At 46.2% G+C, this 13,146-nt stretch overlaps 1 protein-coding gene across 3 annotated transcripts in view; it reads left to right on the top strand.

The window, feature by feature from the left end:
* LOC112248529 (EMI domain-containing protein 1) overlaps positions 1–13,146 on the top strand; it is a 98,348-nt gene that overhangs the window by 68,905 nt on the left and 16,297 nt on the right. For all 3 annotated transcript variants that reach the window (XM_024417650.2, XM_024417649.2, XM_024417651.2), the window contains 3 exons: positions 4,095–4,139; positions 4,249–4,338; positions 13,002–13,118. In XM_024417650.2, the coding sequence (XP_024273418.1) occupies positions 4,095–4,139; positions 4,249–4,338; positions 13,002–13,118 (252 nt within the window). The remainder of the gene's footprint in view (positions 1–4,094; positions 4,140–4,248; positions 4,339–13,001; positions 13,119–13,146) is intronic.

Here is a 13,146-nt window from a genome sequence, read left to right on the forward strand (position 1 = left end):
TTTTTTTTTTAGCAAAATGGCGCCGATAGAGATGGTCGGCTCACTTCGAGTCCTTAGGCTGACCCAAAACAACAGCGCCGCAGAAGGGGCAGACGGAGCGGCCTCCTGGTCAGGCTCCGTAGACGTGCACATCGCCTACCGCTCCCAAGTATACTACTCACCAATGTCCAGTCTCTTGACAACAAGGTTGATGAAATTCGAGCAAGGGTTGCCTTACATCAGAGATTGTAACATTCTCTGTTTCATGGAAACATGGCTCTCTCTGGATATGTTGTTGCTTCATGATTAACGACTCATGGTGTAATCATAACAACATACAGGAACTCAAGTCATTCTGCTCACCCGACCTAGAATTCTTTACAACCAAATGCCGGTCATATTACCTCCCAAGAGAATTCTCGTCAGGTATCGTCATAGCTGTGCACATTGCCCCTCAAGCAGACACCAAGATGGACCTCAAGGAACTCCACTGGATTCTATGTAACTGGAAACCATATATCCTGAGGCTGCATTTATTGTAGCTGGGGATTTTAACACAGCAAATCTGCGAACAAGGCTATCTAAAATCTATCAGTATATTAATTGCACTACGCGCGGGGTAATACCCTCGATCACTGCTACTCTAACTTCCGCGATGCATACAAATACCTCCCCCAGCCTCTCTTCGGCAAATCCGACTACAAATCCATCTTGCTCCTACTGTCTTATATGCAGAAACTCAAACAGGATGTACTAGAACCATTCAACGCTGGTCTGACCAATCGGAATCCACGCTTCAAGATTGTTTTGATCACGTGGACTGGGATATGTTCTGGTCAGCCTCAGAGAACAACATCGATCTATACGCTGACTCGGTGAGTGAGTTTATAAAGAATGCATTGGAGATGTTGTACCCACTGTGACTATTAAACCTACCCTAACCAGAATCCGTGGATGGATGGCGGCATCAGCGCAAAACTGGAAGCGCGAACCACCACCGCATTTAACCATGGAAAGAGGTCTTGGAATATGGCTGAACATAAACAATATAGTTATTCCCTCCGCAAGGCAATCAAACAAGCGAAATGCCGGTACAGGGACAAAGTGGAGTCGGAATTCAACGGCTCAGACACGAGACGTATGTGGCAGGGTCTACAGGAAATCACGGACTACGAAAAGAAAACCAGCCACGTCCCGGACACCAACGTCACGCTTCCAGATCAAGTAAACACATTCTTTGCCCGCTTCGAGGATAATCCAGTGCCACCGTCGCGGCCCGCTAACAAAAACTGCACCCTCCCCCTCTCTCCTTCTCTGTGGCTGACGTGAGTAAAACATTTAAACGTGTTAACCCTCGCAAGACTGCTGGCCCAGACGGCATCCTTAGCCGTGTCCTCAGAGCATGCACAGACCAGCTGGGTGGTGTGTTTACAGACATATTCAATCGCTCCCTATCCCAGTCTGCTGTCCCCACATGTTTCAAGATGACCACCATTGTTCCTGTACCCAAGTAGGCAAAGTTAACTGAACTAAATGACTACCGTCCCGTAGCACTCACCTCTGTCATCATGAAGTGCTTTGAGAGACTAATCAAGGATCATATCACCTCCACCTTACCGGCCAACCTAGACCCACTTCAGTTTGCATACCCCCCCCCAACAGGTCCACAGACAATGCAATTGCCATCACACTGCACACTGCCCTATCCCATCTGGACAAGAGGAATACCTATGTAAGAATGCTGTTAATTGACTACAGCTCAGCATTCAACACCATAGTACCCTCCAAGCTCATCATCAAGCTGGAGACCCTGGGTCTCAACCCCGCCCTGTGCAATTGGGTCCTGGTCTTTCTGGCGGGCCGCCCCCAGGTGGTGAAGGTAGGAAACAACATCTCCACTTCGCTGACCCTCAACACTGGAGCCTCACAAGGGTGCGTGCTCAGCCCCCTCCTGTACTCCCTGTTCACCCACGACTGCGTGTCCATGCACGACTCCAACTCAATCATCAAGTTTGCAGATGACACAACAGTAGTGGGCTTGATTACCAACAATGACGAGACAGCCTACAGTGAGGAGGTGAGGGCACTCAGAGTGTGCTGTCAGGAAAATAACCTCTCACTCAACATCAACAAAACAAAGGAGATGATCGTGGACTTCAGGAAACAGCAGAGGGAGCACCCCCCTATCCACATCGAAGCGACAGCACTGGAGATGGTGGACAGTTTTAAGTTCATTGGCGTACACATCACAGACAAACTTAAATAGTCCACCCACACAGACAGTGTTGTGAAGAAGGTGCAACAGCACCTCTTCAACCTCAGGAGGCTGAAGAAATTTGGCTTGTCACCCAAAACTCTGACAAACTTTTACAGATGCACAATCAAGAGCATCCTGCCGGGCTGTATCACAGCCTGGCATGGCAACTGCTCCGCCCTCAACCGCAAGGCTCTCCAGAAGGTGGTGCGGTCTGCACAACACATCACCGGGGGAAAACTACCTGCCCTCCATGACACCTACAGCACCCGATGTCACAGGAAGGCCAAAAAGACAACAACCACCCGAGCCACTGCTTGTTCACACCGTTACCATCCCACTAGTCACTTTAAACAATGCCACTTTAAATAATGGCACTTCAATAATGTTTACATATCTTACATTACTCATATGATATGTATATACTCTATTGCACCTTGCCTATGCCGGCTCGGCCATCGCTCATCCATATATTTATATACTGTATACATATTCTCATTCACCCCTTTAGATATGTGTGTTGGGAAATTGTTAGATAACTTGTTAGATATTACTGCACTGTTGGAACTAGTGGCACAAGCATCTCACTACACTCACATTAACATCTGCTAACCATGTGTATGTGACCAATAATAGTTGAGTTGATTTGATTTGAAGAAACTTTCAAAGTAATTTCTCTTTGCTTATTTGAGTTGTTCTTGCTGTAATATGAACTTGGTCTTTTACCAAATAGGTGTCACGGCTTTTTCCTGGGAAGGAGAGGCTGACCATATCGCAGTGTGGTTATAGTTCATGGTTCTTTAATAAGAAAACTCAAACATGAACACAACTACAAAACAAGAAACGTGAAAACCGAAACAGCCCTATCTGGTGCAGTAAACACAAAGACAGGAAACAATCACCCACAAAATACCCAAAGAATATGGCTGCCTAAATATGGTTCCCAATCAGAGACAATGATAAACACCTGCCTCTGATTGAGAACCACTCTAGGCAACCATAGACTTACCTAGACAACTAAACTGAACACAACCCCATTAATCTAATAAACCCCAGACAAGACGAACACAATAAATCACCCATGTCACACCCTGGCCTAACCAAAATAATAAAGAAAACAAAGATGACTAAGGCCAGGGCGTGACAATAGGTCTATATTCTGTATACCTCCCCTACCCTGTCATAACTCAACGGATAGCCTCAAACGCATTAGGAAGGGGAAAAAATCCACAAATTAACTTTAAACAAGGCACCCCTGTTAATTGAAATGCATTCCAGGTGACTACCTCATGAAGCTGGTTGAGAGAATGCCAAGAGTGTGCAAAGCTGTCATCAAGGCAAAGGGTGGCTACTTTGAAGAATCTCAAATATAAAATATATTTTGATTTGTTTAATGCTTTTTTGGGTTACTACATGATTCCATGTGTTATTTCATAGTTTTGATCTATTCACTATTATTCTACAATGTAGAAAATCGTAAAAACAAATGAAAATCCCTTCAAACTTTTGAATGGTACTGTACGTTTTGAGTTTCACTACAATATAGGAGCTTTAATTTCGCAGAATCTGCTGCCCTGTGTGGGACTCTTGGGTTTTAGTCTCCCATGACTAGCTAAGGGGTTTGTTCCTCTCTGGCACCTCTGTGGCACTAATTAACATCTCAGTGCTTAGTCTTTCAGCCAGTCTATCTAATCCAGTCCACGGCTCAGCTGCTCTGCCTTCACCTGTAACCCTTCACCTCAGGAATCGCTCAACGTCTAGTCCATTTTTCCACACAAGGCAATGGAACCCCTTTCTCTCCCTCTTTCCCTGGGCCCTTGTCTGCTCTCTGACACCTGTCTATTTCTTCCCAAACACACAGGTCCACAGGGCGATAGAGGCAGAGACGGTACCCCTGGACAAGATGGTAGGTTTGAGGTGTCAAGTCAGTCATTGCTTTGTAACACAAACTCTTATTTGTGGCTGTATCAGTATGGCTCAATGGTTACTAGTGTCTGTCCACTGTCTTTGCTCAGGGAAGCTAGGGTCTCGGGGACTGCCGGGCCCCAGTGGCCCCAGGGGCGAGGCTGGGATGAGAGGCCCTTCTGGGACCACAGGACTAGTGGGTAAGATACTTACTGTAACTAGACAATGACAGAGTGTATGATTTATAACAACCACTGATTTTGTAAACCTCCAAATGTGTGACAGTCATTCCTTTTGGCTGAAATATGATAATAACAGACTGTACTCAGTAGATGTATGTTTCATGAATAACAGACACATTCCAGATTTCCAGTTGATTAAGCAGGGTGCACCGATGTCAAACAAATGCTTCTTGTCTTACAAGACATTGACACTGTTTGTCAATAAATACGCTTGCGGTAAAGATGGTGAAGATCAGTGTAGGGACAGGGGGATTGTGTGTGTACCCACCCACTTAACCCATTGTCTCCAAGACAACTATGACAGTACTCTCTGTCTGCCAGGGCAGACAAGAACCCGGAGTGTATGTCACTACCTGTTGACTTAAGGCCTGAAACAATTGTGGAAAAGTCACTCAGATCTCAACAAATTGCATCATGACATCCTGCATCAGAGTGTTTGTCTTTCTGTGAAACCACTCTGCCATTCCACAAAGCCATGTGTAGTCCATAAAAAACACAGCAGTTCCTCTGCGGACAACATGGTGATAACTTACAGACTTTTCAACCATAAGACTTACTAAATACAAAGTTCGCTGATTCAGCATGGTTTCCAGCAGCCCGCCAAAAATATTTCTCTTCAGACTACACAAAACTCCCCTATGGCTCGCAATACTCGCTGTTGTTCCTGCCTGCTGACTAACCAGATTCGATTCGTTCAGCAACATAAAGAAAAGCATAAATCTGTTGCTTATATTCGAGGGTAAATGGTTACGGACAAATAATAAATAACAGTCCGAAAACAAGAAATCCCTAGGCATTCCTGAGCAGCTATGAGTTTAATGACAATAAAATACAGAGTAATAATTTTGTCATACATGTGCTCCTGTAAGTTGCTCTCGATAAGAGCGTCTGCTAAATTACTCAAATGTAAATGTAGAATGTTGGAGCTGGTGGCTGTGGTTCTGGTTCCTCCCTGTATGGAACAAGCAGACAGTGTACCCCTCCCTCTCTGAGGGACATATGACCCTGCTGCTGCTTGGTAGAAATGAGATGTAGAGCAAAAGTTAAGCTACAAACCCACTTTTTGAGAAACACCATGTGAATCCAATCTGAAATGAACATGAGCTATGTATAAGTCCTGTCTCCTTATGTCTTCCATATGTCTGTGGTGTTATTGTTGTCCCCCATGATGAAATCTGGGAGGGAACTGTGGATCTGTCTCCATCCGTACGTACATTCGTTCGTACATTAGTCACATGCGATATCTCAGACAGCACTGGGCTGATTTTGACTAAACTTGGGTGAATGATGTGTCTTGCCATAGAGAGCCGGCATTTACAAAATTGCACTGATTGGCCCAAGGTGGGAGCTGTAGTAATTCACAGAAATGTGTTAGTCACAAGATGCATCAGTGGTGGACGACGTGTTTATTGTTGCTTGTTTATAGGGTTTCTATTACAAACAATTTGCTCCCCTATATGTTGAAATCTTTCTGTACATTGCACATACTAGAAATGATAACATTGACAAAAATGTGTTTGATGTTACTGAAACCCTGAGCCTTATGAGAGCATGTTTGGTAGCAAGAGTTTAGGAGGAAGGGAAATAAATGATCTCAGCAGTGGTGTAAAAGTGGTTCAGACAGATTCATAAAGAGTCAAGGGGAGACTGTTGTCACACTCAGGGACTTCCGCAGGGAGGGAAGCAGCGTGAGGTTGGAGTTAGGGTTGAGGTGTGTGGAGCCGTGCACTGATGTATTTTGGGTTGTTTTTCCCTGAATCAGCGCATAGACAGGACATGTGTTTCCTGTACAGAAGAACTACGATTTCCTTACACGCATGCACGCACACAGGCACCCAGACACACGCACACACACACACACACACACACACACACGCACACGCACACACACACGCACACACACACACACACACACACACACACACACACACACACACACACACACACACACACACACACACACACACATGCACACACACAATTTTACTCACACCTTGATACTGTAGCCCACAGCTGCTCCAGGGCCCCATTATCCTGCTGGAAAAATAGAGCCTAGTTTGCCTTAACGTCATGCTAACACACAGACTCTGGAGATGGAGCCACTTTGACTACCCAGCTGTGCCACTGTGCTGCTGACCATGGGTTATGGTCCTTCAGGTGGAATTGAGTGTGTGCAGAACCACAACACAGCCAGACTTTGCAGTGACCTCACCCATTACAACCAGCATGTCCAGAGATACAAACTCTCTCATCATCACCCAGTACCTGGGCTTACCTCCGCTGCACCCGCACCCCACCATACCCCTGTCTGCGCATTATGCCCTGAATATATTCTACCATGCCCAAAAATCTGCTCCTTTTATTCTCTGTCCCCAACGCTCTAGGCGACCAGTTTTGATAGCCTTTAGCCGCACCCTCATTCTACTCCTCCTCTGTTCCGCGGGTGATGTGGAGGTAAACCCAGGCCCTGCATGTCCCCAGGCACCCTCATTTGTTGACTTCTGTGATCGAAAAAGCCTTGGTTTCATGCATGTCAACATCAGAAGCCTCCTCCCTAAGTTTGTTTTACTCACTGCTTTAGCACACTCTGCTAACCCTGATGTCCTTGCCGTGTCTGAATCCTGGCTCAGGAAGGCCACCAAAAATTCTGAGATTTCCATACCCAACTATAACATTTTCCGTCAAGATAGAACTGCCAAAGGGGAGGAGTTGCAGTTTACTGCAGAGATAGCCTGCAAAGTAATGTCATACTTTCCAGGTCCATACCCAAACAGTTCAAACTACTAATTTTGAAAATTACTCTCTCCAGAAATAAGTCTCTCACTGTTGCCGCCTGCTACCGACCCCCTCAGCTCCCAGCTGTGCCCTGGACACCATTTGTGAATTGATCGCCCCCATCTAGCTTCAGAGTTTGTTCTGTTAGGTGACCTAAACTGGGATATGCTTAACACCCCGGCAGTCCTACAATCTAAGCTAGATGCAAATCATCAAGGAACCCACCAGGTACAACCCTAAATCTGTAAACAAGGGCACCCTCATAGACGTCATCCTGACCATCTGGCCCTCCAAATACACCTCCGCTGTCTTCAACCAGGATCTCAGCGATCACTGCCTCATTGCCTGTATCCGCCACGGAGCCGCAGTCAAATGACCACCCCTCATCACTGTCAAACGCTCCCTAAAACACTTCTGTGAGCAGGCCTTTCTAATCGACCTGGCCCGGGTATCCTGGAAGGACATTGACCTCATCCCGTCAGTTGAGGATGCCTGCTCATTCTTTAAAAGTAACTTCCTCACCATTTTAGATAAGCATGCTCCGTTCAAAAAATGCAGAACTAAGAACAGATATAGCCCTTGGTTCACTCCAGACCTGACTGCCCTCGACCAGCACAAAAATATCCTGTGGCGGACTGCAATAGCGTCGAATAGTCCCCGCGATATGCAACTGTTCAGGGAAGTCAGGAACCAATACACGCAGTCAGTCAGGAAAGCTAAGGCCAGCTTTTTCAGGCAGAAGTTTGCATCCTATAGCTCCAACTCCAAAATGTTCTGGGACACTGTGAAGTTCATGGACAACAAGAGCACCTCCTCCCAGCTGCCCACTGCACTGAGGCTAGGTAACACGGTCACCACCGATAAATCCATGATTATCGAAAACTTCAACAAGCATTTCTCAACAGCTGGCCATGCCTTCCGGTTTCCGAGCCGGTCATGGGTGCACCTCAGCCACGCTCAAGGTACTAAACGATATCATAACTGCCATCGATAAAAGACAGTACTGTGCAGCCGTCTTCATCGACCTTGCCAAGGCTTTCGACTCTGTCAATCACCATATTCTTATCGGCAGACTCAGTAGCCTCGGTTTTTCGGATGACTGCCTTGCCTGGTTCACCAATTACTTTGCAGACAGAGTTCAGTGTGTCAAATCGGAGGGCATGCTGTCCGGTCCTCTGGCAGTCTCTATGGGGGTGCCACAGGGTTCAATCCTCGGCCGACTCTTTTCTCTGTATATATCAATGATGTTGCTCTTGCTGCGGGCGATTCCCTGATCCACCTCTACGCAGACGACACCAGTCTATATACTTCCGGCCCGTCCTTGGACACTGTGCTATCTAACCTCCAAACGAGCTTCAATGCCATACAACACTCCTTCCGTGGCCTCCAACTGCTCTTAAACGCTAGTAAAACCAAATGCATGCTTTTCAACCGTTCGCTGCCTGCACCCGCACGCCTGACCAGCATCACCACCCTGGATGGTTCCGATCTTGAATATGTGGACATCTATAAGTACCTAGGTGTCTGGCTAGACTGTAAACTCTCCTTCCAGACTCATATCAAACATCTCCAATCGAAAATCAAATAAAGAGTCGGCTTTCTATTCCGCAACAAAGCCTCCTTCACTCACGCCGCCAAACTTACCCTAGTAAAACTGACTATCCTACCGATCCTCGACTTCGGCGATGTCATCTACAGATGTCATCTACAAAATTGCTTCCAACACTCTACTCAGCAAACTGGATGCAGTTTATCACAGTGCCATCCGTTTTGTCACTAAATCACCTTATACCACCCACCACTGCGACTTGTATGCTCTAGTCGGCTGGCCCTCGCTACATATTCGTCGCCAGACCCACTGGCTCCAGGTCATCTACAAGTCCATGCTAGGTAAAGCTCCGCCTTATCTCAGTTCACTGGTCACGATGGCAACACCCATCCATAGCACGCGCTCCAGCAGGTGTATCTCACTGATCATCCCTAAAGCCAACACCTCATTTGGCCGCCTTTCGTTCCAGTTCTCTGCTGCCTGTGACTGGAACAAATTGCAAAAATCGCTGAAGTTGGAGACTTTTATCTCCCTCACCAACTTCAAACATCTGCTATCTGAGCAGCTAACCGATCGCTGCAGCTGTACATAGTCTATTGGTAAATAGCCCACCCATTTTTACCACTCATCCCCATACTGTTTTTATTTATTTACTTTTCTGCTCTTTTGCACACCAATATCTCTACCTGTACATGACCATCTGATCATTTATCACTCCAGTGTTAATCTGCAAAATTGTAATCATTCGCCTACCTCCTCATGCCTTTTGCACACAATGTATATAGACTCTCTTTTTTTCTACTGTGTTATTGACTTGTTAATTGTTTACTCCATGTGTAACTCTGTGTTGTCTGTTCACACTGCTACGCTTTATCTTGGACAGGTCGCAGTTGCAATTGAGAACTTGTTCTCAACTAGCCTACCTGGGTAAATAAAGGTGAAATAAAAAAATAAAAAAATGTTTACCAAAGCAAAGTGAAAATGAATCAGCGAGGTGTCAAATCCAATTAGAGCTGTAATAACACATTACAAATGACCCTCTTCTATGCCAAGTTATTCATAGTTGATAATACAATCAATGATAGCTGTTGTCAGTTGCATGTGTGTGTGTGTGTGTGTGTGTGTGTGTGTGTGTGTGTGTGTGTGTGTGTGTGTGTGTGTGTGTGTGTGTGTGTGTGTGTGTGTGTGTGTGTGTGTGTGTGTGTGTGTGTGTGTGTGTGTGCGTGCAAAGCATTACCTCAGGAAAGTGCAAACAATGAGGTCAGATCTTGTTGTGGTGGGGAGGTGAGGCACTTTGTTTGGGTTTGTGGATGGAGCAGGCCAATCCAGCTGGGCCACAGGGACAAGTCACATCTCAGCTTTTCTTTCTCACCTTTTTTCAACAAAAGGAGAAACCGATGTGGGAGGGAGAGAGAAACACTTTCACGAGCTGGCTTGTTGGGACTGGTTATGCACACACACACACACAACCGTGAGCGCTCTCACACTCCGGCTCATGCAGATGCAGGCAGTATTTAATTTATTGTGCACCAGTGCCGCTAATATGCTCCAACATTTAATAGTGTTTATTTGAGTTTTCCCAGGTCCTCTTTTGAGCTCCCACACAGCCATTAAGAGCCTGTTAATTAAAGCTGAACAGCAGTCAGTCGCTCAGCCCGCTCTCTCCTCTCCTTGCCTGATGCTGATGTTAACCACCAAGCACGGAAACCTAATACACCATGCATCGCTCACTTCCTCTCTCCCTTCACATTCTCTACTATACATCTATACAGCCCTGTACCCTACCAATTTGTCTAGGTTCACCAGGGCTCCCCTGCCATTGTGCGGCATGCCAGAAAAGGCAACACAGGGTGAAACCTCTTCATCATGGGTTCACCTATCTGGTGCCCTTTGAAATGATGAAAATCCTCAATGAAAAATCTAATGATATACCAAAAGAGAATAAAAATTTCTCTCCGGACACCGGGCACTTTCCCCACTGCACTAAAAACTGAAGAAACGTCTGAAGAAAAGTAATCTAGATTCTTCAGCTCTTAGCAATTTTCGGCCAAAATACCTTCCATTTTTAAGCAAAATTCTGGAGAAATTGGTTTTCATACAGCTAAATCATTTTTAAAGTGCCAACTGTATCTTTTTAAAATTCCAATCTGTTTTTTGTAGTTTTTGTGCCCACCACAGCACAGCCTTAGTTAAAGTGGTAAATTATCTAAGAGTCAACACAGATGCCAAACAGCTCTCTGTCCTTGTGGATTTAAGTGCTGCATTCGACAGTGTTGACCATGGTGTCCTTCTGGACAGACTGGAGAGGTGGGTTGGCCTCTGGTCCAGCTCTAAATTGGTTTAGAACCTATTTAGAACCTACCTACCTATTTAGAACCTATCTATTCTAAAATGCATATCACATGTGGCGTTCCACAAGGTTCCGATTTTGGGTGCGGTACTGCTCAGTTTACATATGTTAACCCTTGGCAGCCTTGTAAGAAAGCACAGCATATCATGACTCAGGATATGACCCAGATGCAGACACAGGATGCGGATAGTACAGTTCTCAATCATTTATTATAGCACGTGGCAAAGGGCAGGTCGAGGACAGGCAGGTACAGGACGACAGGCAGGCTCGGGGTCAGGACAGGCAGAGGTTCATAATCAGGTCAGAGTCAGGCAGGTACAGGACGACAGGCAGGCTCGGGGTCAGGACAGGCAGAGGTTCATACTCAGGTCAGAGTCAGGCAGGTACAGGACGACAGGCAGGCTTGGGGTTAGGACAGGCAGAGGTTCGTAATCAGGTCAGAGTCAGGCAGGTACAGGACGAAAGGCAGGCTCGGGGTCAGGACAGGCAGAGGTTCGTAATCAGGTCAGAGTCAGGCAGGTACAGGACGACAGGCAGGCTCGGGGTCAGGGCAAGCAAAATGGTCAAAATTGGGAAAACTAGGAAACAAACACTTGAGAAACAGGAAACTGGGAAAGCATGCTGGTAAGACCTGACAAGACAAGACGAACTGGCAACAGACAAACAGAAAACACAGGCATAAATGCTCAGGGGATAATGGGGGAGATAGGCGGCACCTTGAGGTGGGTGGAGACAAGCACAAAGACAGGTGAAACCGATCAGGGTGTGACACAGCATTGATTTTCACTACTATGCAGACGATACAAAACTTTACATTTCTGTGTCACCAAAGGATTTTAACTCCACGGATAAATTATTAGACAGTATTAGTGATTTAAATACTTGGATGGCTCACAACCTCCTCCAGCTAAATCAAGACATGACGGGAGTACTTATTGTTGGAACCAAAGCACAGAGAGAGAATCTGGCCGCACATTTTAATTCACGGGCAATAAAGATAAAACAGCAGGTAAAAAACCTAGGTGTCATTTTTGATTCTGAACTCAATTGTGAATCACACGTGACCAAAATAGCTTTTTACCACCTGAGGAACATTGCCAAGGTGCTGTCATTTCTCTCTCAGGCGGATACAGAGAGCTCATCCATGCTTTTATTACAAGCAGGCTTGACTACTGTAATGCTCTCCGGTCTGGTCTACCCAAGAAAGCCATTGGTCAACTGCAAAACATACAGAATGCTGCAGTGTGGGTACTGACCAAGACCAGACGGAGAGGACACATTACGCTGGTTTTAAGGTCTCTGCACTGGCTGCCTGTGAGTTTTAGAATTCATTTTAAGATAATTCTATTGGTTTTTAAATCAATCAACGATTGTGCACCCCAATACAGGTCAGACATGCTCTTAAGTTATGTACCCAGTGGGTCCTCAGGTCATCTGGCACTGGCCTTTTAAAGCCTAGGACCAAGAGGTATGGAGAGACAGCCTTTAGTTACTATGCCCCCAGCCTCTGGAACAGCCTGCCAGAGAACCTGAGGGGGACTAAGAGGTATGGAGAGACAGCCTTTAGTTACTATGCCCCCAGCCTCTGGAACAGCCTGCCAGAGAACCTGAGGGGGACTAAGTGGCATGGAGAGACAGCCTTTAGTTACTATGCCCCCAGCCTCTGGAACAGCCTGCCAGAGAACCTGAGGGGACGAAACTGTGGACATATTCAAAAGACATTTTAAAACACACTTTTTTAGCTTTGCTTTTCCTTAGGGTGCTTTTTAGTCTTATTCAGTTTTTATTGGTATTCTTAGTTTTTTAATCCTAAAGCTTGATTTGATTTGAATGCTGTCCCAATGCTGATTATTGCTTTTGTCATGGAGTTTTTTCCTACTCTTTCCATTGTTGTCATGCCAATGCTGTCCCTCAGTGAAACAGTGCGGTGTATCTCCCCTCCCCCAGGACCCAAAGGTCCATCAGGTCTCCCAGGAGAGAGGGGTCTACCTGGGCTTCCTGGACCTCCTGGACCCCCTGGAGTCCCGGCCCCAGCCAGCGCCCGCATCCCAGAGCCTGACCGGGGTAAGAGAGGCACCACTATACCCTATAG

This window comes from Oncorhynchus tshawytscha, linkage group LG12 (assembly GCF_018296145.1).
Source record: "Oncorhynchus tshawytscha isolate Ot180627B linkage group LG12, Otsh_v2.0, whole genome shotgun sequence".
Taxonomy (NCBI): Eukaryota; Metazoa; Chordata; class Actinopteri; order Salmoniformes; family Salmonidae; genus Oncorhynchus; species Oncorhynchus tshawytscha.